At 44.4% G+C, this 26,613-nt stretch overlaps 1 protein-coding gene and 1 long non-coding RNA gene across 8 annotated transcripts; one reads left to right on the top strand and one right to left on the bottom strand.

Moving 5' to 3' along the window:
• LOC136792401 (uncharacterized) lies at window positions 1–13,185 on the top strand. 2 transcript variants are annotated; one of them, XR_010836135.1, is made up of 3 exons: window positions 1–358; window positions 10,938–11,016; window positions 12,333–13,185. It is a non-coding gene; the product is annotated as an uncharacterized lncRNA (long non-coding RNA). The 2 variants fall into 2 exon arrangements; XR_010836136.1 differs by lacking the exon at window positions 1–358 and adding an exon at window positions 653–873.
• On the bottom strand, window positions 647–26,611 carry ERMARD (ER membrane associated RNA degradation). Of its 6 annotated transcripts, none has more exons than XM_059083351.2 (18): window positions 26,519–26,611; window positions 23,432–23,600; window positions 21,946–22,085; window positions 20,979–21,080; window positions 20,600–20,689; window positions 18,538–18,635; window positions 17,976–18,112; window positions 16,680–16,794; window positions 15,436–15,538; window positions 11,655–11,684; window positions 10,930–10,998; window positions 9,378–9,551; window positions 6,880–6,966; window positions 5,385–5,461; window positions 4,700–4,825; window positions 4,170–4,388; window positions 3,171–3,284; window positions 647–1,798 (listed from the first exon to the last, which is right to left on the bottom strand). In XM_059083351.2, exons 1-18 carry the CDS (start codon window positions 26,522–26,524, stop codon window positions 1,627–1,629), a joined length of 2,028 nt encoding a protein of 675 aa, XP_058939334.1. In that variant the 5' UTR covers window positions 26,525–26,611; the 3' UTR covers window positions 647–1,626. The 6 variants fall into 6 exon arrangements, with proteins under 6 accessions (XP_058939334.1, XP_058939335.1, XP_066867259.1 ...); XM_059083352.2 differs by having other exon boundaries at window positions 6,880–6,963; XM_067011158.1 differs by lacking the exon at window positions 21,946–22,085 and having other exon boundaries at window positions 26,519–26,562.
• Between the last annotated feature and the right edge of the window lie 2 nt (window positions 26,612–26,613).

Raw genomic sequence — 26,613 nt, 5'->3', positions numbered from 1 at the left:
AGGAAGCAACGAGACCGGAAGTTGAGGGCCAGAGGTATCAGAGTGGTTCGTGGGCGTGAGGAGGTGAGTGCACAGCATGCTGACGTCCGTCCCACGAGAGCGCCCACCGCTGGCGTCAGGTGACACGGTGACCTGACTGTGGACTTCGGTGACCCCCACCCCCCATAACCACGGCACAGAAGCCTTATCCGCTGGGTGGCTCTCCCGGCACCACTTCCAAGACCTCAGCACAACACTCCAGCCCCGCGAACAGCCCCTGGAAGACGTGGCGGAGACGGGGACGCCTGGGGCTGCCGTCCACCCGATAGGCACCCTCCTCTCTGAGCCACCAGGACACATGGTCGATCAAGGAAAGCAGGTGAGGGGGGTGCAGCCCTGTGAGCCCCTCGGAGCCACGGCTTGTGGGGAGGCTAGGCCCCCAAGACAGCCCTTACACAGAAGGGCTGAGGGCCCGCCCGTAGCGCTGGCCTCGTGCCAGGGAACCAAAGGACCGAGAGGGGCCGACTGTAATGGGGGTGACCGCCCCCCACACCCCTGGGGACAGGGCTGCGGCCACAGGCGGGGACTTGGGGGCCCATGGGAAAGGATGCCCATTTCCAGGGATAAAAGTCAACAGAAAACTAGTTACCAAAATGAGGAAGATTTCCAGGTTTCAGTCTTTACCCACAAGTTCACTTTACAAGGGAGTTGCAGGTACTGGGCTGATGAAGCAACAGATGGAACACGGATGGCTGCTGTCACACGGCCCCACCTCCCCCACGGCGGCCTCCACGCTCATCTCTGACAGCTGAGAAGCCAGGACAGGCTGTGGGAAGTCCTTCCTGGGAGGCCAGACCTGCCAGCAAGGCTGGAGGAGGCTGTGCATCACAACAGGTGGGTGCAGCCGAGCACACACAGACTGGGGTTGGGGGTAGCCCTGCAGGGGTTCCTGGAGAACCACAGCCTTGCTGCTCCCACCTAAGCGGATGAGCTTCCTGCAGTGGCCACCCAGGGCCTCCTGCGAGGGCTGACCCGGCTCTTCCGGCTGCAGCCCTGGCCCTCACTCCTCCGTCCTCCTGGTTCCTGCACTAAACCTGCCAGACCTGGAAACCCGGGGACGTGCTGACCGTTAGGCTTGCTACCCAGCACCTTCCAGAAGCTGTTCCTCCCCAACCCTCTCCCTCGAGATCTGAATCATATCAACCTCTCAGCTCCAGGGACAAGGGTGACCAGCCCAAGCCCTCCCTCTACACCCCAGTGGCCGATCCAGGAGTAGACGTCCACCCAGCCTGACTGGTGAGTGCAGGGCAGGGTCTTGGCCACAGCCATCGTTTCAAGATTAGGCCTGTGGCCAGTAAGATGAAGCTGCCCATTCCTGGGTGACAGCTGGGTGAGAAAAATATCTCCTCTGGACAGTATGCATTGGGAGATGAGGCCCCAAACTGCTACGCCCATTTGGTTCCCAGGGATTCAGCCTGAGGTTCACGCCAGCAACTTGGGAAAAGCAAATCAGGAAACTGCAGAGCAAAGGACCTTGTGCCCTGATCAAGCAGTACCTGGAATCCACCCTGCCTTTGGATTTTCAACTCACATGCTGTAGTCTACTCAGGTCGGGTTTTCTGATAGATCCCAAAACATCCTGACTTATTAGACTACTTTACTCTTGGCTAAATGTATTAACATTTGTTTCTTCTCACTAAAAGTCCAAATTTTCAACAAGGCCGCCTGTGTGAGATTGACAGCTTCATCCCACTTGTTCTTGTCTTGGCTGGTGTAAGCCGCCAGGTTCTCTGTGTACTGCAAGACGGACTTTAAGAACCTGTTTAAAAGAAAGAAATAAGGGCATCCCTGGTGGCGCAGTGGTTGAGAGTCCGCCTGCCGATGCAGGGGACACAGGTTCGTGCCCCGGTCCGGGAAGATCCCACATGCTGCGGAGCGGCTGGGCCCGTGAGCCATGGCCGCTGAGCCTGCGTGTCCGGAGCCTGTGCTCCGCAACGGGAGGGGCCACAAAAGTGAGAGGCCCGCGTACCATTAAAAAAAAAAAAAAGAAATTAATTTCTTTATCTATTCCCTTGTAAAATGCAATAATGATTTAAATGTATCCCCTTCATTTTGAAATTACAACTGAAGTTCTATAGTTAATTTTTGTCTGAGAACTCAAGAAAAAGAAATACATTCAAAACAGAAACGAGAGAATACAAACTGGATGAAGAAGAACGCCAAACTAGAGTGTCACTGGAGGGGGTGGACGCCCAGACTCCACACAGCTCACACACCATCTTTCTCTCCAAAATCCACATATGACGGATGCCCTTAGCTGATGGGACTCGGTTCCAGAAAGGACCTTAGAGGCGTCTGGACCACACTCACATGTAATAAACCCACAGGACACGGGACCTCGAGGGCTGTGCCTCCTGTTCCCACCCGGATGCCCAGCCTCACCCGCCCTGATGGAGAGAGGGACCAAGGCAGACCCGTCCCACCGGGAGCAGCTATTGCTGTTGAAAGGCTTTTCCTGAAAGATAATTCGTCGGAAAGTTCACAGGGGAATTACCTGACTGATGGGAAGAAGTGCCATTTTCACATTTTTCAAGTTCTCCTCAAAGTTTCCCAAGTAGCCTAAAATTTTCTCCAACTATGCGTTTTTGAAATTTTCACATTTAGGGAGAAGTTAAAAGAATAATACGATGCAAAGCCACAGACCCTTTGTCTAGAGGCATAGCTTTCACTTAGGGTGATTTTGCCCCCAGAGGACTGTGGCAACATCTGAGCCGTTTTTAGTCGTCACAACTGGGGGCTACTGGCATCTAGTGGGTGGAGGGCACCACCCTACGGTACCCGGGGCAGCCCCGCGGCAGAGAGTCCACAGCTTTGAGCCGCGACCTGGCCCCAGGCATCCGCACAGCTGCCGGAGACGGTGGCAGCCTCTCCAGCTTCCTCCCAGTAACACTGTCTGGACATTATTCTTACACCAGAGGGAGGAATTCCGAAATCATTCACATGTAAATCACATTAAATTATCTGAAACGTGTCAGTTTTAAAGGCTCACAAATTTGCACTGAAGTCCACAGAGAAGAACAGTTCAGGACCAGACTGTGCGGTTGAAAAAAATCACCAAGAAAATCACCAATAGTAGTGAGCACGATTTAGAATTACCAAAACACAGCTTCCTCTCCTGTGAGGACACTGACCTGAGATACTGCTGATATTCTGAAGTATTTTTCCCAAGAACCACATGAATGTTGACCAATTCCAGTGCAATCAGCAATAAAATCAGGTAAAGCATAGAAGACAGAAGCTTAATACTAAAAATAAAGTAAAAGTTAATAAACGTAAGTATTTATCACCTTTATAAGGAGAAAAACGTTTCATCTAGCCAATCCTTCTTTCAAAAGTCCTTAAATCCAAACTTCTCAAAAGAACACTCTTGTGTGGACAGCCGTTTTTCCAGTGGCCGTGAGCCCTGGCCCCTGCAGGCTGTGCGGGATGTCCCCCAACCTTGGGCCTGAGCTCCTCGCCTGGTTCTGAGCCCGCAGGCGCCCTGCCTGCTCTGAGGACCAGGCTCCACGGGCTCGGCACCCAGTCCCCTCGACTCGGCTCCCGTTTCCTTTGCCCAGTGGCAGCTCCTTCCTTACAAGTCAACGTTCAGCAAAGGACTCTCCCAAGAGGAGAAACATAAATGGCTTAAACATGAGTACGGGTTCAACGTCTCTGGGACCAAATTCTAGTTAAAGTCAGTCTCCAGTCTTCCCGGGAGGAATTTTAAAATACACCGTTTTGGGGAAGGATGTGTGATGTAACAGTATCATCTCATAAACTGCCGGTAAAGGTGTAAACTGGATGTAACCTTCCAAAAGCAAAGGAATACTTACTAAAAGCTTTATAAGCACAGATACCATTCAACCCCAAAATTCTAGGAATTTGTCCAAAATGGTAATTTTCTGAGGATGTAGCACATTCTAAAATACACAACGCTGGCATCCCCAGGTAAATCTGCTGTTATATTTTAAATCCAAATATTCATTCGGGTCTGTAGAACCCATATCCCAAAATTATAAATGGTATTTTAAAGTGACACATATGTAACTTTTCCTGAACTAAGTATTTCTCTGAAGTCAGGGGTAGAAGTGTACCCAGAGGTAAGAGCTGCCCCGCAGAGCTCCTCTCAACGAGACCCGCGAGCCGCGCACCTGTGAACCAGGCGCAGGTAGTTCCGCCGCTGCCGGGAGCGCAGGCTCCTGTCCTCCCACTGCCGGTGCCTCAGCTCCGCGCAGGCGGCCACCTGGCCACACACGCGGTGGCAGTGGGCGCCGATCTTCCGGAGCACGGCCAGCACCTCCAGGACGGCTCTGGGGCAGAACAGGGTCCGGACAGGGATGCTGCAGAGCTCACGGAGCAGCTGGGGCCACCTGCGGGGCAGAGCAAGAGTCCCGAGGGCCTATGGTCGCCGGTTCTCCGCGGCCTGCACACCTGCCACAGCCTCCAACGCGGTCTCGGTTTCCTGCTGCAATCGTTACACTGGGCGGGTGTTGATGGTGAGAACAGATCGTGTGTTGTAACGTCCGTCAGACAGACCAACGCACACACCATCAGGGCTTATCTAATTCCTCCTGGAACACAGTGGGATTCTAACACTACCTTCAACGTGTAAGACTTCAAACACAGAAAACTGCGAAGTCGGCGACCCCAATATACTTCACCCAGGATACCCTGAACTTACTTCTCAGGAGGAAGGTGCTCTGAGTCGTGAGGAACATGGTGGGTCTCGGGCACATGGTGACACAGCTCAGCCACGACTTCTGTGATTAAAGAGTGGCAGGCATTTATTTCAGAATTACCTTCTGATCTGAAAAACAGAAAACATTTGAAGATACATGACAATGAGCAAGATGCCTAATTAGTGCCAGTGCAGAATATTATTTATTTCAGTGGTTCACTGAGCAAAGCACTCAATCTGCAACTTGCTTTCCCCAAAAATAAAATGAAAAAGCCACCATCAGAGGGAGAGGTAAAAATAAACAACACAACACACTGTGGGCAATGCACCTGCTGTCAGAAGATGCCCTGTGACCCTCGAGAGTCCTCCCTCGAGCTGACTCTGCAGTGTGTCCACGCCCACTCCTCTCCTGAGCTTCAGACCTGCTGTCACACCGTCCACTAACCATTTCTGCCAGATGCCACCCTCCTCCCCATGAGGCCTGCCTCTCGTCCCTGTGCCCTTGGTCTCTGCAAACGGTTCCCCCATGACCAGGCCCTGAACCCCCAGTCTTGGCCCTCCAGTCACCAAGACCTAGCAACCCCTCCTTGGGATCTGTCTCCCAACGGGCTTGCCAGAGAAAAAAAATCGTTCAGAGGCTGACATTCTTGGACCCCCGCGAGGCCTGCGTGACTTGGGGGGCACTCACCGCTGAGCCTCCCTTTCGGATCCTTCAGGCAAAGGCAGCAGAGGCCAAACTCTGATGCTCCTCTCACAGCTCAGCACCTGACAGGACAAGTACAACTGCTTTTCAAGATTTTTAAATAATGTTCTAGAAAATATGTTTTTAAGTTGTTACAGATGTTGTCATCACTTCCAAGAAAAGACATATCTGTAAAATTGTTACAGATGCCCACTTTAAAACTAGGTGATGGGTCTGTTACTCGATCAAATCATGTAAAGAAAGGCAGGTGAAATATGGGATTCCAAGGAAGTGTCCAAAATTCTTCTGACGCCTGCTGATAAGAGTTGGTCCTTGTCCCCACCCCTGGTCGGGGCCAGCCGTGGCGAATGGCCGTGGCCTTGAGAACACAGGGAGAACCAGGTTGGAGACAGGCCCCTCCCCTTGTCCCCACCTCTGCTCGAGTGCAGCTGACTGAGCATCCAGAACAGACTTCCACTCCTCAGATGGGTTCCTGTCTGGCAGAGCCCATCCCAAATTTATGACCCACAAAAGCACAAGCAAATTAAGTGGTTGTTGTTGATGCCACCAAATGAGGTACTTTGTTACGCAGCTGATATCCCGAGCAGCGGACTTAGAAAGAACAGGATGCAAGATCGGCTGCAGAATAAAAGGTGACTAAATCACATGCGGCAGGAGTACGAGGCCACAGAAAAGGTGAAGGTGCAGAACACCCACTGTGGGGAAAGGAAGGGGCATTGACCCGGGACCTGGAAGCAGCAGCCAAGGAGCAGGAAGGCTGGCTCCCCAAAGCTTCTCTTCCTTCCAGAACCTTCCCTCCTTCGTTGAAGCCTCCCTCCCTGAACACTTCTGGGTCCTCCTTCTAATGGCTTTTGTTCTGGAAGCTCAGAATCACGATGGACAGACAGTGCAATGCGAGTGGATAAAGGTACCAGAGCAGCCCGACGCATCATCGCAAACAGGACCCGCTGACACAGGAACTCAGGCTGATTCCTCCCCTCAAACATCAAGGACAGAATGCCACTGGACTCTGCTCCTGCACATCTGCTGATAACCCCCTCCTACCTGATGCTACTCAGGACCTGTCTTCTCCAGGCTTGGCTTCTCCCTGCCACCACTGCAAATCTCCCCAATCTATTCTGTGCTGATTTTACAGCTTCCTTTTAGAATTTCTCAGTTAGTAACTATCATGATTATTATATTCTTGGAGACTACCCCCCCCTTTTTTTTTTTTTTTTTTTTTGCGGTACACAGGCCTCTCACCGTTGTGGCCTCTCCCGTTGAGGAGCACAGGCTCCGGACACGCAGGCTCAGTGGCCATGGCTCACAGGCCCAGCCGCTCCGTGGCATGTGGGATCTTCCCGGACCGGGACACGAACCCGTGTCCCCTGCATCAGCAGGCGGATTCTCAACCACTGCGCCACCAGGAAGCTGGACAAGGCTGGCCTGTACCTCTCAAATCTCTGCAACAACTGACCTGCACATGCCCCTCCCTACACACCTGTTTTTTAAGCTGAGAAACTGGATGGCAGCGAGCGCTGTAGGCTTCTGCAATGCTCACCAATGCTCTCACTGCTGCTTTTTCCTGCTTTAGAGAAAACAGACAATTGTTACTGCAACTTCTGGTCAGGCTTCTACTTTTCTTCTATTGTATTTTAGGTCATTTAAGAGTCCCGATTTCCAATTAGCTTCCTTCACATAATTCTCTCAGCTAAAAGAAAGCAAAACTCTTTATTAAAATAGGTGTAACATAGTAGTCAAACCATAACCAACAAAATTTTTAAATGAGGCTGATTAACTGTTAAATTACAAAGGCCACTCTGTCCACAGTGCAGCAAAACAAGAAATAAATGGGGGAAAAAAGATGCCAAACAATTGGAAAATGTAAGAGATTCTCCTAAAAAACTAGGACATAAGAATTTAAACATTAAAAATCAATGTAACTAAAAAAAAAAAAAATCAATATAACTGAAAGAGGATTACATACTATAAACACTCAACTGCCAAACATACATTTTTAAAAGAGTAAAAATAACATTATTTACAGCTGACACATCTGTATAACTGGCAAACCTAAGGTTTTTTTCCCACGGACTATTACAAAGTCAGTGAGCTTAGAGTGGACAAATTTAATACACAAAAGTCAAGAGTTTTCCTACATATAAGCAGTAACTACCTAGAACTCTCAATAGCATGAAACAACTCATATAGTTAGTCGTCACCTGGAGAAGAGATGCACTCAACTTTCACTCACGCAGATACCTACACGGGTGCTACACGGAACAGAGAGAAACCAGCCCTCACTGTGTGGTGAACGTCCGGCAGGGTCGCCAGGACTCACACCTGGGGTCAGTGACGAGCCGGCAGCCACAACAGGACACACGGCTTCTCCCCTGAGACAGGAACCCCAGGAGGGCCTCAGAGCACAGTGGGGACACATGGGGGCCACACCCCTCCCAGGGGCTCAGGGGAGCAGTGGGAGTGACAGGGGAGGGGGGATGCAGATCTGGGGCACCAGCTTGAGGTAGAGGATTGAACGTGGAGAGTGAAGAGCAGGGACTGGCCTGTGTCAGGGAACAATGTTCAGTCTTGCAAAAATGTCAATTATCCCCACATAATCCATCAGGAGCCCATTCCTGTGGGCTGGTTGGCTGGGCTTGGGCTTTGTGTTTAACTACACAGGTTCACTGGAATAATAACAATTAGAGAAGAGGCAGGACAATTCTGAAGAAGAAGAGGGGCGGGAAAGTAATCTCTCAGATATGAAACTGTATCCTGAAGCTTAGTAAAGACAGGCAAAGAGAGTCCAGGTCTGGAGTCCAGTGCACACAGTATAGAGATATTTATTCTCTAAATGGTGTTTGGCCAACTTGGAAGCAATTTGTTAAAAAAAGAGAAGAAGTACATATAGATTCTCTAACTCACTCCCAGGTGAAATAAATTCCAGCTGGATCAATAGATGTAAATGGGGAAAAAAGCTATAAAACTATACAGGAAAACATATGAATACATTTATAATTTTGGAAAGCAAAGGGTCTTTTAAGAACGACTTCAAATGCATAAGTCAGAGAGAAAAAACATCAAAACCTAAAGACCGGTAACAAGCAACACATACTCTGAAAATGGCAAATAAGGCTAATAAACCAGTGAGGAAAATGAAGCTGAATAAAACAGAGCAAAAACGTTAACAGGAAGTTCACGAAAGAATTTCGGCATCATAGTTAGACATTCTCCACAGCAGAGAAAATTCTAAATCGCTCATCAATGAAGGACAGCTTAGACAAATAATGACACATTGATAAGATGGGCTATCAAGCAGCTGAGACAGAGTAAAGGTAGAACAAAGTTGCCAAAAATCAACTGTTAATGAAATGCTAGTTACAAAACACAGTACGTCCTGCTTTGGAACCTGCACTGCAGGCTCACGGAAAGATGTGGAAGCAGAGACACCCAGCTACTGACAGCAGTCACCTCTGGGAGAAGGGATTCCTGAGAACTTTCACTTTTTGTATTAATTTTTCTATCCTGTTGCAATTTTGAAACAAATTTTACCATAACTGTTACATGTACAGTCTGAAAAAAAGATTAAAATATAACTAACAATCTAAATTATTTCTTTTAAAATATAAAAGAATTACAGTTTATTGACAAATGTAAATATTCTATTGTCTCATTTAATAGTCCTCTGTAAATTTTTCCAATTTATTTAGTTAATCCTGTTTTATACTTTGTTCTCTGGTTTGCAATACCCCATCACTGCTAAAAACACAAGCAAATGTATGCTTAGAAATAGGTTGAATTATTTTAGGTGAGATCAAGTAATATTGACTTATTTGTTAGAGACAATACCTGTACACATGTACACATGTTCAGATGGAGGCACACTGTACTCATATAAAAAAGATGATTAAAATATAATTAATTATATTTGAAAATAAACTATATTCCTTCATAACTTAATGATAGTGAATCTAATTAATTTTCTTTCCTACACATTACCTTAAACACTGATAACAGATCTTCATCAATAAATCTGAGTAAAAGTACAAAGGAAAATGCAAGCAACTGATTGGCTGCTTCTTTCGGAAATTCAGGTAAACTGATTTCCCCATGGCTTAAACGATCTCTTAGACGGGGACCTTCCTGATGGTTCAGGAAATCCCAGAGAAATTCCTATCAAAAAAAGGACACAGAAAATATTTGGTTAGTATTCTCAGCAGCAAGAAGGAAAGTCCGAAGGCCCAGAAAGGGCAAGCCCCAAACATCTGAGCAGCAGCAATGTTCATTACAGAAAAGTCAGCCTGAAAAAGAAAGTCATTCAAGGTCACACAACAGAAAAGTATCAAGTGACGATAGTCCCTGGGATCTCTTGGCTTTATCACTGCACTCGACTACCTCAGGCAGGACTGCACCCCAGTGGCTCAGGATCGCCCTGAGGAAACCCCATCCTCTGGAACTGCACCCCACCACCTCAGGAAGGATCCCCATGAGGGAGCCCTGTTGTCTGTAACTGGACATCCTGCTCCTCAGGCAGGATATCCTGGGGAGCCCTGTTTCTGTATCTGCTCCTTGGCTGATTGATAAGAACCTGAGAAGTCTGCAGAACTTACCACCAGGGCTACAAAACTGCTTGCATGGCTCCAGTGCTTAGTAAAAGCACCCTTTCTCATTCTCACCCTTCTGAAAGACGAGAACTGAGTCAACCACATTTGGAAGCCAACTTTCCAATCAATAAAAGAATCCACTGCTGTGCTCCTGCATGGACAACACCATTTTTCTTTCCCCTCATGGCTCTCCTTCTTACATGTCCTTTCTCACATCACTCGTTTACTTCTGAAGCCCTATGAAGACACTGCTTCTTTCTTAATGGCACAAATCCAAGGACTCTTCCACAACGTAGAGGAAAATAAGTCAGAAAACCCAATTTGCTGACCCAGGCAAATTGCTGATGGACAAACAGAATTAGACAAACTAGTTCAATCATCCTAATTTCCTGATGGCAGAAAGGATGCCCAGAGAGAGTACGGAACCTGACTAGTGTCACACAGTCGGAACTGGAACCTAGGTTGCTAACTCCCAGTTAAAAGGAGAAAATATGAAAATTCTATTTACAGTCCAAAGTAGTCATTGCAATAACTTCATAAAATACAAAACTGTGATAAGTAGAAAATGGCTCTGAATAACTACCTTCTCTCATCCAACACTGTGTCTTATAGTCGCATCTGACTTTCCTGTCATTCATGAAGCAAATGCAGTCCCTGCTACCAGCGCAACACAAAACCCACAAATTCAAATATTGCTCAGAATCAGGTCAGCTAAGTCATCAGGCCTTAGGAGAAGGACATTTAAACAAAAAGCATGAAGCACAGTAACTGAGCTGGGCTCAGAGCCAGCAAATGACAGTTGCACAGATAATGAAGTTCAGACATGGGAATGCTTCAGAAGCATCTCTTATGGGCACGTCACAAGCCAAAATTAACATCATTTTTGAGAAGTGCTAATCACATGCATAAATACAAGGATGTTAGATTGTAAATGCCTAATACTTTACCATTGCAGGCTCTCCAAGGAAAAGAGGAAGTTGATTGATTTTACCATCATTCAAGTGTTTTGCCAATATCTAAAACACCAAAAAGAAGTAAGTTGATTAACTGGTACATATACAGAACTTTCAGTGTCAAAAGATATTGTACATTTGGTATGACATGCTGTTTAAGTCCAAAGCAGATTAAATGAAATAAGGACAGTCTTAAGAACGTAGCAACCACCTGTTCAGAAAAGGTTTTCTCAACCAATACAATGACTTTAAGAAGATATATATATGTATTCTTAATCGTGTGTATGTTTATGTATATTTACATGTATATAGGTGTGTATATGTGTGTTTATGGATATTCATGTATATATGTGTGTGCATTCATGTACATATATATGTATATGTGTACTTATGTGTTTATGTATAGTGTGTGTACACAGGTATACGTGTATATGTGTGTTTATGTGTAGCTGCAAACATTGTGTATGTGTATATGTATATACACGTGTATATATGTATGTTATGGCCTTTCCGTAACTTTAGAAACTAAGTTAATAAGACTGGGTCTCAATTAGTCTGAAAACTATATTCAACACTATCATCACCTTTTTCTTTTTTTCTTTGCTTATATGACTATCAACATTTTCCTGTAAGTATATGATTTATGGCTGATCTTTAATTTTAATTTTAAAAGAATACAATGTTTTATTTGTTTCAAAATACCTTATAAGTTTACTTACCTCATCAAAGGTAGTATAAAGAGCTGTTGACTTCAGAAAAGGAAATAAAAGAAATAATTAAAGCAAAATACAAGTAGTTTGACACTATTCAAAGCAGGAAAAAATTCTAGCACAGGGCCACAAATATGAAACCTTCTTTTGTAAAGAAATCTTTATCTAGCAACACTTTGGGAAGAATGTCATTGACAACATAAACACAATATAAAAGACATGAAAATACAGCAACCCTGGCAGTCTAGCCGTGTTGGAATACTGCTCTCACAAGTACTGTAGCTCAGATACTTTTTTTTTCTTTTCTGTTGAGAAATGTTTTTTTATTGTTTATTGACTACTGATCACAGAAAGCATCTGGCTTATTTGTGACTTCAATCATTAGCTCTACATTTTAGGTTAATGCCAATATTTGAGAATCAGGCCTGAGTGAAAGCAGTAATAAATACTAGATAGAAATGACAATAAAAGTCAGAAGTATCATAGTCCAGATTTCCAGAGGTCTGATCTAAATCAGCATATCTCAGTTAACGGGTCTTTATGATCTTATAGATTTGAATTTAAAGTCTGTAATTGAGTTTAAGGACTTGATAAGAAAATAGCATTTTTATTTTGCAAATTAAGGGTAAAACGGCTGTTCAATTTCTTCATACAAACTGGGCTTTTTTTTTTTTTTTCTGTATGCAGGCCTCTCACTGTTGTGGCCTCTCCCATTGCGGAGCACAGACTCCAGACGCACAGGCTCAGCGGCCATGGCCCACGGGCCCAGCCGCTCCGCGGCATGTGGGATCTTCCCAGACCGGGGCACGAACCCGTGTCCCCTGCATCGGCAGGCACACTCTCAACCACTGCGCCACCAGGGAAGCCCCAAACTGGGCTTTTAAAGCATACATTTGACTAGCATACTTAAATATTTTACCCTCCAAGCATTTTTTCTCTCTCTCTTTTTTTAACACCTTTCAGATACTTCTAACACTTACGATGCCACAACTTAACAAATCACTACTCACACAGAGCACTTCTACTGATGGCTGGTATTTGTGTGCAAGTGAGCACAACTGAATATTTTCTCCAACAAACAGCCTTTGTTTTTCATGCTTCTTGGTATAATTAGCCCAGACGTTACAGACACGGCTCGGGGCCAGGCTGCCTCGGCACTCTAATCCCAGCTTCCACACCTTCTACGAGTGGAAGCCTGAGCACCTGCATGCTCAGGTTTCTCTGCAAACCTGGAAGTGAGGCATATGCCCATCTCAAAGGCTGCTGGGGAATTCAGTAGGATTTTACACACCGTGTCAAAACCAGTATTTTGTCGAAGTCAAGTGCTCAAGAAATGTGTTATACTTATTAATGCTTATTAACATTTTCATTTTAATATTATCAAATACTCCTGAACATTTATTAATGTGCAGATGACTCGAAAGCCCATGTATTGCTGACCCTAACATTTTTTCCAAGCTCTATTCTAAATATTCAATTGCCTACTAAATATCCCCACTACTTCCTCAGAAAAGCTGAACTTTTCATTCATCTCCATAAACGATGTGAATTAACTTCTACCTTTTTTTTTTTTCTGCCACACCATGCAGCTTGAGGGATCTTAGTTCCCTGACCAGGGATCGAAGCTGGGCCACGGCAGAGAAATTGCGTAGTCCTAACCACTGGACTGCCAGGGAATGCCCAACTTCTACCTTATTTTATGGAGTTGGTATAAGTGTCTTATCTCTCACCCCTAATACACAAAAGCTTCTAAAAGTCACTAGGTCTTTGCTCATCTTCATATCCTGCATTGATTCTGAAGAGACCTTATGTCATAACAAGTATTCAATAAATAATTATGGCATTTGCATTGCACTTTAGAATTTTCATGTATGTATTGCTTTGTAAATAAATTGATGCTATGTTTATTCTGGATAAAAGCCTGGGCTAAAATTTAAGATATTCTTCGATAAACTACATCCTCTGTAGAAACAGTCACACTATTTATTTGTGCAGTGAAATGACAACTAAATAACCAAATTCATGACACCACAGAGCCATGCAGTGACTGGTCATGTCACCATGAAGTCAATTCTAAGAGCACTCGAGTGAGAGCTGTGACAACTGGGGCTCTAGTTTCTGCTGGAAGACCCAGGCTTCACTCCACAACACTGGACTGGGCAGAGCCCACATGAAAGGCACTGGGTGTGGGCACCGGCAGACATAAACATGGATGACTCACTCCAAAGGGGCCTACAGCAGAGAGCTCTATAAAAATGCACATAAGGCAAAGCAGAACTGCCTCAAGATAAGACAGAAAGAGAACGCAGAGAAAAGCAGCTGTTAGATCTGAGTAGATGTGGCTCTGGGAAGTCACCGCTGTGGCCAGGAGTGCTCAGGTGGGGGGCAGTGGGCAAAGTGAGAGGAAAGACACGCATGTTCAGGAACTGGAGAGGAGCTTAAATTATGCTGGGAAATCAGAGGGAAAACAAACTGGAGAAAGGCTGAGGCCAGACTCCGACATCCTTACAAGCCATGCAGAAGTGTGAGCCTTGCAGCAGGCGCTGGGAGCCATGGAAGGTTTCTAAGCAGAGGAAACCATAAAAGACACAGGAATACTTGTGAGTTTAGAAAATAATTAGTGGCAGTGTGAGAATGGACTAGAGAAGGAGAATCACGAAGACTTGTGGGAGATGAGTTAGCAGGAGAGCGTGATGGGGAGCCAGGTGAGGCCTCAGCACTGAAGGACCACAAGACAAATCAGGGGTAGAACCGATCAGCAGCGCAAGTCCATGAGGAGAATGGAGTGCAGGCAGAGCATAAGGTGGTGCTAAAGCCTGGTGCAGAGCAATTCAGAGAATAAGGATAATAAGGAATACCAGAGAACAAATTTGTAGAAGAAAAAATTTGCTTTTCTAAAATAAAGTAAATTTGAGATGCTGGGGAAAACTCATATGAAGATATTCAACAAACAGGTGTAAACCTAACTCAGGAGATCAAAGAACCGTGAGTTAGAGACAATGCCTTGGAGACTGCTGGAACTTAATGCTATAAATTGCCCTCTTGACACTGCTTCAGCTGCATCAACAACTTTTGCCATGTTGTGCTTTCATTTTTATTAGTTTCAAAGTATTTACTAATTGGTGTTGCTCCCGCACAGGTAACAGCTTAAGGCATGGTATTATGTGAGGTCTCCCAAGGGATAAAGAGAGTACAGGGTGAGAACAGAATTCTGAGGAATGCCTATATAAAGGGGCACAAAGAGGAAGCTGAACCAGTGAAAGAAACAAGAATACCAAGTATGGTAGGTGCTGCTGTTTGTCCCATAATATATATTCTCCCTTTCCCCTACCTAATGGATTCTCCCATAGCTAACTAGGCCCATGGCCACCCAGAGACATCGCTAAGCCTCCCTGGCAGTTTTGGCCAAAAGGAAGCCAAAAGTATCCTTCGAGAAGGGCATGCTGTAGACCACCCACAGCCCACCTCATGGGGTTACAATAGTACACCAGTAAATATGGCTACAGAGAAAACATAAGCGTCAACTCATTTTATGACACCATTAGGTTTAAAAGACTACTTGGAAATATGACAGAACCCTCAAGGACAATCACAAGTAAAATAAATATATAACATATAAAATCACAATAGGAAGCCACAAAAAATGACAGTCAAGCCTTCCAAAGAAAGTTCTTAGCTAAAAAATTCATTTAACAATAAGCAAAAATATGATATTAAAAACTTTTAATTAGGCACAGAAAAATGTCAATACAGCAACAACGGTCACCATCAACCATTTAAAGCAGCATACCTCAGCAGTCAGAAGTCTCTTTGGACATCTGTTAACTGTGGCAAAAACTTTCCTAAGTCCAGTCTCTAGTTGCACCAATAACAATATGGCACAGTCAGCAAACCTGTGAAATTGAAGGAAATAAGCAAAACTTCATGTTTTCAAAGTAAACACTGGCATCAACACCGTAATAAGGGTGCTGTATTCCAGATACTACCGATATGTGTCCACAGCAAGGAGGAGTGACATTACTCACTAATATGAGGAACAAAAACAGAATCAAAGTCTCATTAGACTAGTGACTGTAAAACCATCTTCTAGTGTTTTAATGTATGATGAAACATTTTTAGCAGCTGCAGTAGAATAAAGTGTCATCAAAGATCTGCTAAACGGGCTTCCCTGGTGGCGCAGTGGTTGAGAGTCCACCTGCCGATGCAGGGGACGCGGGTTCGTGCCCCAGTCCAGGAAGATCCCACGTGCCGTGGAGCGGCTGGGCCCGTGAGCCGTGGCCGCTGAGCCTGCGCGTCCGGAGCCTGTGCTCCGCAACGGGAGGGGCCACGATAGTGAGAGGCCCGCATACCGCAAAAAAACAAAACCAAAAAAAAGATCTGCTAAACTTGTTTCATCACTTCTAAAAAATACTCAGAAACCAGGATTTCAGTGGGTTCTCAAGGTATCCAATCAAATGTACATATCAGGATCAGGTAACTAGAAAGGAAGTAAAGACCACTGACCTCTTGATGCTTACACTCCTGGGCTTGCTCCCCAGGGAATATAGAGACACACTGACATCTTCTTTCTCTCATGATTCTCTAACACTGGACACCATGTTTCAGTCACAGTAAGAACTCAAAAAAAATTAATAAGTTGATTCTAAAAATAATTATCAGGGAGTTCCCTGGTGGCTTAGTGGCTAGGATTCTGGGCTTTCACTGCTTGCTGTGGCTTGGGTTCAATCCCTGACGGGGGAACTGAGATCCCACAAGCTGCACAGTGCAGCCAAAAAAATTTTTTAAATTTTTAAGTAAAAATAAATTCATTAAATAAAAAATAATTATAATTGTACAAAAAATAATGTTTAAAACACAGTTACAAGATGCCTTTTAGTTAATTATATGAAGATATTCTATGCTCGGGTCTGCTCGAGTCAGTCCCGCTCCTACCTGCTCCAACTCCAACAGCGACAAAGCAGGAAGGTTAGGGTTTTAAGAAGGCCTGGCCGCCAAGCTGCCAGTGACCACTTTGTAATGCCACACTTCAGGTACCTGTGAGACTTGAAGCTGATTAATGCAACCTCCCAATATGGCAACATGATTTTCAGTATAAAAGTGGATTTCTTCATCACTTCTTCTAATACTGAAAGTACCTCATAAGTAACATCTGTAAAAATAGCAAAGACTTTTAAGCACAACCACACTAATCAACTGAAAAGAGGTGTGAACACACTTAGGGAGTGATGGCACTGAGCCGACCTCTTGAGGCAGATAAACTGTGGGCCCCAGGCGGCGTGCCACCTAAGTGTGAGGCCACCTGAACTAGGGCCAGGGTTGCAGGTGACCACAGGCACCATTGGAAACAGGGAACGTGGGCAACTACATCTCTTTAGTGATTTAAGCTACAACACCTTTGAGGAGAGGAGTTCAGGGTCAACAAGCTGACCACAGCGACCAAGAAAATTAAATATATCTTCAGAAGATATAGGAACCAAGTGTGAACCCAAAGGTAAACTATGGACTTAAAGGTGATTATGACTTGTCAATGTAGGTTTATCCTTGGTAAAAAATGTACCCTCTGGTGGGAGATGTTGATAATGGGGGAGGCTGTGCACGGGGGGGTGGGGGGGCGTGGACAGGAAATCTCTGCACCTCCCTCTTGATGTTGCTGTAAACTTAGAAGTGCTCTACAAAAATCAAGTCTTAAAGAATATATATATTACTGGCAGTCACCTGACTTCCAGAAGGATCCTTGATACAAAAAGGCTAAGACTGCTGGGACCAAGATGATCCGTACTGTTCCCTCCAGGATTAACACCAGCAAATACAGACACAACACTCCAGCCAAAGTGGAAAAGAATGAGCCTGGAGCAAACACATGGTTTAATTGCTCTTTCAAAGTCCTGTGTCCCCCAACCCCACTAATACGGTAAATGGCTTTCTCATGAAAAGAAAACAAAAGATGATATAGGAGAACATTTATACTACTGGTACTTTTGGCATAATGATTACGAGTACAAAGGCACGAGAGCTAAAAGGAGAAGGGAAAGTGCACTGCAAACTGGTCCAAAGCCATTTGTAGGCCAACATATCTGCACGATGAACTAACTTTATCATTAACGTTGAGTCACGTAGCTGTGGCCCTCAGACAACCCTGGGGGCACTGTGGGAAGAGGGAAGGGTTGATGTGGCCGAATTTAAGAGGTTCTTCATGAAACTTCCAAAGGCATCTTGCCCCTGGAGAATAACTATTCCACCTACAGAGTTCAAGTCTCAATGCTATTTAATAACTCCATAAATATCTTTACAGAGATCTATTCAGGGAAAAATGTGGCATGTGGTACTTACCAGGGAAAACGATCAAATCCTCTAAGCTTGTAAGAGTTATGAAAGGTCGATGTGCCAATGTGAACTTAGTTCGTTGAAGGTAACCCTTTAGTAGTTGACCCAATCCTGCTGTCAACAATATCATCATTGAACAGTATCTAGTGGAAAATACCATAGAGATCCATTAGAAAAATGAGCTCAGCAAACATATAAAAAGCTCTACTTTCAAAGAAAAAAGTTTAAAATTAAGAAAATAAAACAGCATTAAATTGCAGAAAGCTCCACAGGCTCTGGGATGGAGCCGTGCAGTGGTCTCAGAAACCTGTGAGCTTGAACCTCGGGTCTCCACACACCAGGGCGCCGTGCCCATCGCCACCTGCGCTTCTGGGGCAACAAGTCAGTGAAATCATAACCCCATCACCACGCCAGTCATTCTGCCACTAACTTCCAGTATTATCTTCAAAATCCTGTCCCCAAACTCTCATTCTTCTCAAAATACATCTTTCCTTGATGTGAAATTCAAAATAAAACAGACTCTTAAGTATATCAAAGAAGAGAGAGAATTCCTCCCCCAGCACCTTACTTTGGAGGAATCTCCTGAGGTGCCGCGAAGCCGTGCCAGAGGACGTTGCGAAGGTTGAGTCCGCACGGGGAGCCCACGAAGACCTTGAGCACGTCCATCTAGGCAGAGACGGCAGATCCCCGGGTCACTGAGTAAACCAACACAACACCGGGATTATGTGAGCTCTCTTCTTGGAATTAATGGAACCAACGGCATGTAGCAATGACAACAATAATAACAGACCAACACTTGTGAGCATTCAACATCTCAGACACATTTTGTGCTTGTTTGTTACTCACTCACCCTCAGGACAACCTCTGAGGAAAGTACTATTATTCCCACTATGCAGAAGAGAGAAATATAAGCAAGGAGAGGTGAGACCAAGGTTTCAGAGGCCACAAAGCCACAAAGGGGGATGAGATCCCACCCAGGCTACACTGCTTTCATACCATACATCAACATGGCCAGTATCTAGATAAAATAAAACAGAAAGTGATAAACAGAAACTCCACAGTAAGCAGCATGTGCTCGTGATAAAATAGAGGGCAGTGACGAACAGCCAGACCACAGAGGCTCCAGCCTCTTCTCTGGCTTGAAGCTCACCGTTCACCTGCTCTGTCCCTCCATCTACAAAGCAAAGACCCTCCCAATACAAGGACCCTGCTTATCAAACTGCAATTATACCTTTCCATAGGCTACCTCTGGGTCTGGAACACCACACCTTAGAGGAGATTCAGAAAAACGGAAGCCATTCAGAGACTAAAAGAACCCAACCCCATGTCATATGAAAGAAGAGCTGAGCCTCCAGGAGACTCAGGAGAGGACTGAAGCTGTCTTCATACAACTTAAAGACTCTCTGAGAAGAGGAAACAGATGCATTCTGGATTTCCCTAAAAGGAGAGGAAGTTATAAAGAGGGGTTTCAACTCAATGTCAAAAAGCTTGACAGCCGATCCTTTGATGCTATTCTGGGAAGTCTTGGTTCTCACACTAATTTAAAATACTTTACTATTAACTTAATTAAATGTTAATGATTATAATATTAATAATTTAATACTGTTTTAAGTTTAGTATTATTTTAAGTTAATTGTTCATACCATCTGGGCAATCAGAAATATATATGCCAACGAACTAGGAAAATTATCTGGGAGCTAAAAGGGCTGCGGGTAGGCAAAAGGCTCAATGCACGACACAGGCAGAAAACAAAAGGGCAGAAGAAAACGACGCGGCTTGAGAATTCAGCGTGACACTAAGCAGTCTGTATGTCCCTCCACACCCGCCACCAAAGGAAACTATCCGTAAGCTGGCAAGGGGTAGGGAACCACCGTAAGAGTGGGAAAGCTCTACTGACAACGTATTTCTTAATGTCCTGCTTGTAGTGTCCTTCCAGCTTGGCACTACCCTGGCCTCCTCCTTCACCTCAGCCCAGCCTTATTCAGTTGCCTGAAGGTTATTCACTGGTCTTAAACGATCTTGATCATGTGGCCTCTAGAAGGTTTGAAAACGTACATAGCTCTGCATGTTTTTTAATTGGTATCTAAATTTTTTTTCCACGGTAAGTTTGAACAGCTGCAAAAGGTATAATTTCTCGGATGTTAAAAATATTGATTTTTTTAAATAATAAAACTATAATATCACTCTTTAAAGGGTTAAAAGTTTATTATAGAATAAGTTAGTATTATAATTTATAACCTGCAGAATTAGTATTATAATTAATACGTAATCAGTGGATCAAAAGACTTCCAACTGCTCATTTGCCTGGCCCCCCAGAGGTCACTGTATCAGAGGCTGTCCCACCAGAGGTCATCACGTCAAAGTGACTACTACACCTGAGGCTCTTATGCTCGAGGCCCTCACATCAGCAGTCATCACACCAGAGGCTATTATCAAACCACATTAACACTCAGAACAAGAGGGAGGTGTGTCTTTCGGCTAGAAAGGGGATGTGGGAAAGGAAAATATGCTTGAATCACTGAAATTAATTTTTTCCTAACAAGAACATCAACTTTGAGGAACAGAAGTACAGCTAACGTCAACCGTTTTGCGCTGTGTCTACTCCATCAGGTTTAGGGGAACAAGCTTACCACAGACTGCCCAAAGACTTGAGCGAGCTCCCCGGATGCAATCAGATCTCTTAAAAGGAAGGGGCATTCCTTCCCAATCAGTAAATACACCTAAAATTCAAACAAATATTGTGTAACAATCGTATTATGAGCCAGATGATGTTAACAAAAAAATCGCCCATAAAGCAAGTGTCTGTACAAGTGAGAGGACAAAAGTACCGAAGACACTGACGTTTTTGATCTCATAATCATTCAAAAAGAAAAATATTTTAAAAATCTATGCTAAGTGATTGTATAGGAAAACAATACTTAAAATCAAGAAATCTGAGCTAAACTGCAAAACAGGTTAATGTTCTTTCTGATACTTTACTGGACCAACAACAAGAGTCCTCACACTTACGTCCGCCAGGGCTCGCTCCAGACATGACGTCAGCTTCATTAAGCTAAGAGAAATAGCAAGAGATTGAAGACTTCCCAAGGCATCAAACATTTCAGGAAATAACTGTTTAGAATAAGACATATGTTAGAATTCGTGTTCAATAAGTATTATTTCTCAAAGGCACAGTTCTATTAATGAAGTTCAAACCTCGAATGATTTCAACTGGCATATTTTAATGACTTTTTTGGTATAGGTAAACATTTTCTATATAACAATATCCAAAGAATCAAGAGAGATGTTTAACTCCTTAGACATTCAATATCTAAGGAGTTTTTGGAAAGTTCTTTATTTATTTAAAGGTTTATTAAAAGCAATAAATCTGGCATAATTGTAAATTGAAAGGTCAGGGAGCTACTACACAGGGAAAAGGGAACACCCTTCCACCCTACATTAGGAAATCCAAAGTATTTCAGAACTAGACTCTTTTATAGTTACTGCTCTACTGTAATCATTTAATGTTCCAAGTGAAATGGTTGGTTTGAACCAACCACCAAACCAACCGTCAAGCCGCCCAAAACAAGGTCGGGCCCCAAGCTACTCCTCCTTCCTTCTATTCCCCCTCCAACAAGCCAAGCGTCCCCACCTCCGCTCTCCCAGTCCCACCGTCTCAAGAACGCCTTACTACCAGTCTGTAAGGTCTTCTTTTTCTGGAGCTGTCCATTTTTCTCTGTCCCAGGACCAGCACCCATGCACCAAACTACGTCCCTAAACCCCAATCCTGACACTGCATCCAAAAACTTCCTTTGGTCAAAGGATGTCTCTCAGCTCAGGCTTTGCAAACAGCTCCAACTTCACCTTGCAACACTCAAGCCTTCTTACAGCTGAGGGCCCAGAGGATGGAGGAGACCCCTTTAAAATCAGCAAGTAATAAGGGCCTCTAAGTGGAATCTGCAGTCTTTTATTTCTAAAGGTTGTTCAAAAGCCGAACCTCTGGAACACCTGTCCACTGGAGCCCCGGTGAATATCGCGTTTCAAACTGCCCCTTGGTCAGAGACGACAAATGGAAGTGGACAGCCTGGCACACAGGGCCCAGCAGCCTCACGCTTCCCTCGTAATCCAGACCCTGGGCTTCAAGGATAAGAAAGCAAGTTAGTACCCCAGCGCCACCTCGTGTGATGCAAATGCCCAAATCATCAAAGAAAAAGGGCTTTAATTAAGAAATTTCCATAAAGTTGGCAACCAGTTTATAACTGAACTTACAATAAAGATACTCATGTTGTTGAAAATAAGTCACATAGTGTTTATCTGATTATAAAAGAAAAACTCTCATTAGCGAGTTTGAAAAATACAGAAAGGTTCAAAGAAGAGAACAAATATTTTTTTCAATTTTTTTATTTGTATATAAGTTTGTACAAAATCAGCTTCATGTTGTTATATATATTTTAACCTGACTTTTTCATGTAACATTATTAGACTATGAGGTTTCCGATAACATTATTAATAATAATTATTATTATTTCGGAACGTATTTAGAATATGAATTCTTGGTTTTGTTTTTTTGATAAGTTTTGGTTGAACATTCACATGGTTCACGACAGAAAAATACAAAAGGTTGAAAGTCTCCCTCCTGCCACCAGTTCTCCTTCCTACAGCAGCTACTGTTGTGAATTCCCTGGGTGTATTTAGAAATATTTATATGTACACAAGCAAATAATACAAGTATGTGCTCCTCCTATTTTTTCACTCAGCCATACAGCTCAGAGAGATTTCTGGATCAGAAATATGGGCCTCTCACTCTTTTTCACCACTGCATAATATTCCCTTGCATGCATAGTTTTTTCATAATTTACTTAATCAATCCACTACTGCTTGACATTTGGCTATTTCCAATTTTTCTTTCTTTCTTTCTTTTCTATTACAAAATGCTGCAGTAACTTGGTACAAACACACGTTCATACCTGTGACTGGGCCTTGTACGTTCCTGGATGGACTGCTGGGCCACAGCACATTCGCTTATAATTTTTACAATTATTATTATTTTTTCCCATCCCACATCCCTACTTCAAAAGACATACAAGAACGCCTGGAAGACATTTAAAATAATTGTATATAACACTGGTCATTCTATATCCTTAATTCACATGACTTCTATCTTCTTCCCTCTTCCACCTGGATCACGGGCCATGAGCTGAGAGCTCATGCTCAGCTGAGAGCTGAGAGCTCATGCTCTCACTGCCTCCCAACCCCTTCCTTCTCACACCTGGTTTTCACAGCCCAGCTTTCCCTTAACTCTCCTATGCTTCTCTGGCCTCATTCCCTCTTTCCACACCGATTCCTTTTCTCTTTCAAATTAAGCCTGTACTATAACATCTCCTAACCCAAAACGCAATGAGCAGAGAGGGAAATTTTACAGGTCAAGACATCTTAAATGCAACAATATTGACGGGCGCTTGGGCTTCAGAGAAAGTACAAACCTGATTCTGTATAAACCACACAGTCTGTAATTGTGGTCCAGCATACTTCACCATTCTGAGTTACAATACTACTGATATCACAATTTTCTCTGGCTTCAAACCCGAGTTTACAAATCATATCATACACTGAAGGAGAAAGACACGTGGTAATAGGATCCTCTATTAATACCTGAAATATAAAACATAAAACACACTGTTTAACACGAAGTAAAAATTAATTTTATTTAGTATATATTTAAGTCACATGAAAATTCTATTCTGTCTATTCTGAGTATATTCTATTCTGAGTATAGATTATACTCAGGTATAGCTACTGTTAACACACTTTCCGAATGTCATGAGAACTATATGATTAAAACATTGTGATTAAATGTTAACTAAAGATTACTTATGCAAATATTTCCAAGTAAATGCTTAAAGATTTTAAATTACTTTATTAATCATAGTATTTAAGAATTTACAGAAGCTCAGTATATTTTATGGATAGTGCCTTATTCCTTTCAGCATTCTTTTGCTATCCCAAAGTTATCAAAATAAGCATTTTTTAATGAGGGATGGGAAAACAAAATCAAGCATAATGAGTTAAAAGAGAAGCAGAAAGCATAACTCTGACTCCCTATATGGTGTAAAAAGCAGCAAACCACACTGCTTTTCCATGAAGGATTAAATAAAACCAAATTTTCATAATTTTCCCAACATTACACGAAGCTCATCTTATAAACCTGCAAACAGATCACATTCTAGGTCTAAAACTGACCTGGGGTCTTTACGTGATGTATCAAGTTCAGGGGCCTCTGTGTTCTAACATCAGTAAGTCCTGGCAGCTCCCTGATTTGGAAGCCAGCCAGCTGAAGTTCCTCCATTCTGGTCAGCATCACCCTGTTATCCTGTCCACTATTCCTGTCCCCAAAGGCTTCACTTCCCCCTCTCAGGCCTTGCTGTCAACCAATTCTTTCAGGCCCTAGCAGGCGAGGTGCTGCCCGAGAGACTGGTGTGGAATATTCAGTGGTCCTCTGGGACACCTGCTCAGCCAGTTGGTACACACCCCTAGGAGCACTGCGGGATGGCAGGGGAGAGGGGACTTGCTCCTGCCGCCGCCTGCAGCCTGGGGCTTCCTGCGTGCTTCCTATTCCTTTGAGCACTGCCCTGCAGCGGCAGCTGAACTCAGTCTGCAGTCTTCCTGACACCTGTAGGCCCAGCTTTACCACCGGCTGGCACCACAGACACGACACCAGGCGTCAGTGCCTTCCCTTCAGAACTCTGCTTCCCAGACTTGCCAGGCCCTTGCCCGTAGCTGGGCAGCACAGTTTCCTCCTTAGACCCCTGAGTTTCAGCCATGCAGGGGTCCTCCTCTAAGTTTCTAAGCTTTAACATTCTGACCACTTCCCTTAGCTCCCTCAGTCCTAGGGGGAGTGACTGCTTCCCGCAGCTGCCGTGTCCACAATACTACTTGCAGAGATCTCTTTTTATCCTTTCGGATAACTAGTTAACAATTTTTACCTAGTTAACTCTTTAAATCAAATTATCTTAGTGCAAAAACTAGTGTGGTTTGTCTCTGGACTAACACAGAAATAGAACTATAAAAGGTCACATTCACATCAAAAGGGACTCCTTGAATTTTTAAAAAGGATTCGAACTCTAAAAGAATGAGCTGTAGTTCTGGAGTGACAGGTGACAGGCAGAATTGATATTTCTGCACAAAAGCCCATCTACTCCACTAGCATAGTGGGCCCTGGATTTGGCACCTGAAGTTGTAAAAAGGGTCTCTTTTGGTTGTAGACACTGGATCAACACAGTTGTCCCTCAGACTCAACCAAACAGTAAGATCTTAGAGCACAGAGATCACGTCTTATACAACGTTGTATCCCCAGGTCACAGCATAGACCCTGGCACACAATAAATGAAAAATACGTTACATGAATGATTGGCTCCTCCTACCCTGAGCTGTAATACACCCCTCCAAGTCTCCAAGACTTTCAGATTTGAGGAATGGCTATATTCTACCCCTACCAACACACATAAAATTCTACAAGTTGGCTTCTAGGTTAACTTTTAAGCCCATACTCTGTTAGACAATAAAATCCAACCTCAAATCAACAAACATTAGATGCTACAATGCTCTGTCACTCATGACAATAAATACATCATCCTGTGTATTACACTCAGGAACATGCCTGTCCCCCCCTAGAAGCCAGAAACCCTGTATGTCTGTGTGCATGTGTGTGCACCTCCCACGTCATTTTTGATACTTCAGTGTCTTGTCCAGAACACCACGGGGTAGTGCAAACGGCCTGTGCTTGAGAGCTAGAATGATCTGAGTTTGAATCCTTCCTCAGACTCTTTACCTCTTGCCTTGAAAACGTTACTTAACATACCTGAGGCTTTTAACTGTAAAACGGTGCAAAATATTATCACCTTCTCTGGTTGCAGTAATTATAATACTTGAAAAGCACCTAGCACATAGTACTCAGAAAGTAGCAGCTAGTGCTAAAACTGACAGATGACTGAGACAGGAATCTAAGTAAAATCCTTATTTTGAGGCAACCCCACTGAATCCGATCTACGGTCAGTTAATGAGACCCTTGTGATTTAGTTTTACGTTATCAAAAGGCCTAAAAATGCCCAATGTAATTCTGACTTGCAAATGTGAGCCAGAAGCGAGTATTCCTACACATTCTTCCCACGCTGCTCAGGTACCACCTAGCGAAAACTTCCCTTAGGGGCGAAGGCCAGTCAGAACAAAAACTATAACCAACGGCGCATTGTGCGTGCACGCCCCCAGCCCCGGTGAACAGCTCCGGGCCGTAGCTGTCGCGGCCACAGAGCCTCCACACGCGCGCAGGGCGTCCCCTCGGCCCCCAAACCACGTCCTCGCGGACTGCAGCCGGGACGTCGGGCCCCAGGAACGACGTGGGGTCGGCCGGCGCCAAGAAGCAGGAGGGCGGGGCGGGACGGGTCCAGCAGGCGCCCACCCAACACAGGCACGGCCGCCCTCCTCCGCCGCGAAACCGGCTGCGGCCCGGATGGCGCTTCCCGCGCCGAACCCCGAGGGGCGCGCTCAGGAGAACCGGCGACCCCCAACGTTACCTCCATGACTTACGGCTCCCGGCCGCGGCGCCGAGGGATGACGCAAGCCACGGCACTCCACGTCACGTCACGGCCCTCCCTGCGGCGCATTTCCG

Source organism: Kogia breviceps, chromosome 13 (assembly GCF_026419965.1).
Source record: "Kogia breviceps isolate mKogBre1 chromosome 13, mKogBre1 haplotype 1, whole genome shotgun sequence".
Classification (NCBI taxonomy): domain Eukaryota; kingdom Metazoa; phylum Chordata; class Mammalia; order Artiodactyla; family Physeteridae; genus Kogia; species Kogia breviceps.
Note: the sequence above shows the minus strand (reverse complement) of the source record. Positions and strands in the feature narration are given on the sequence as shown.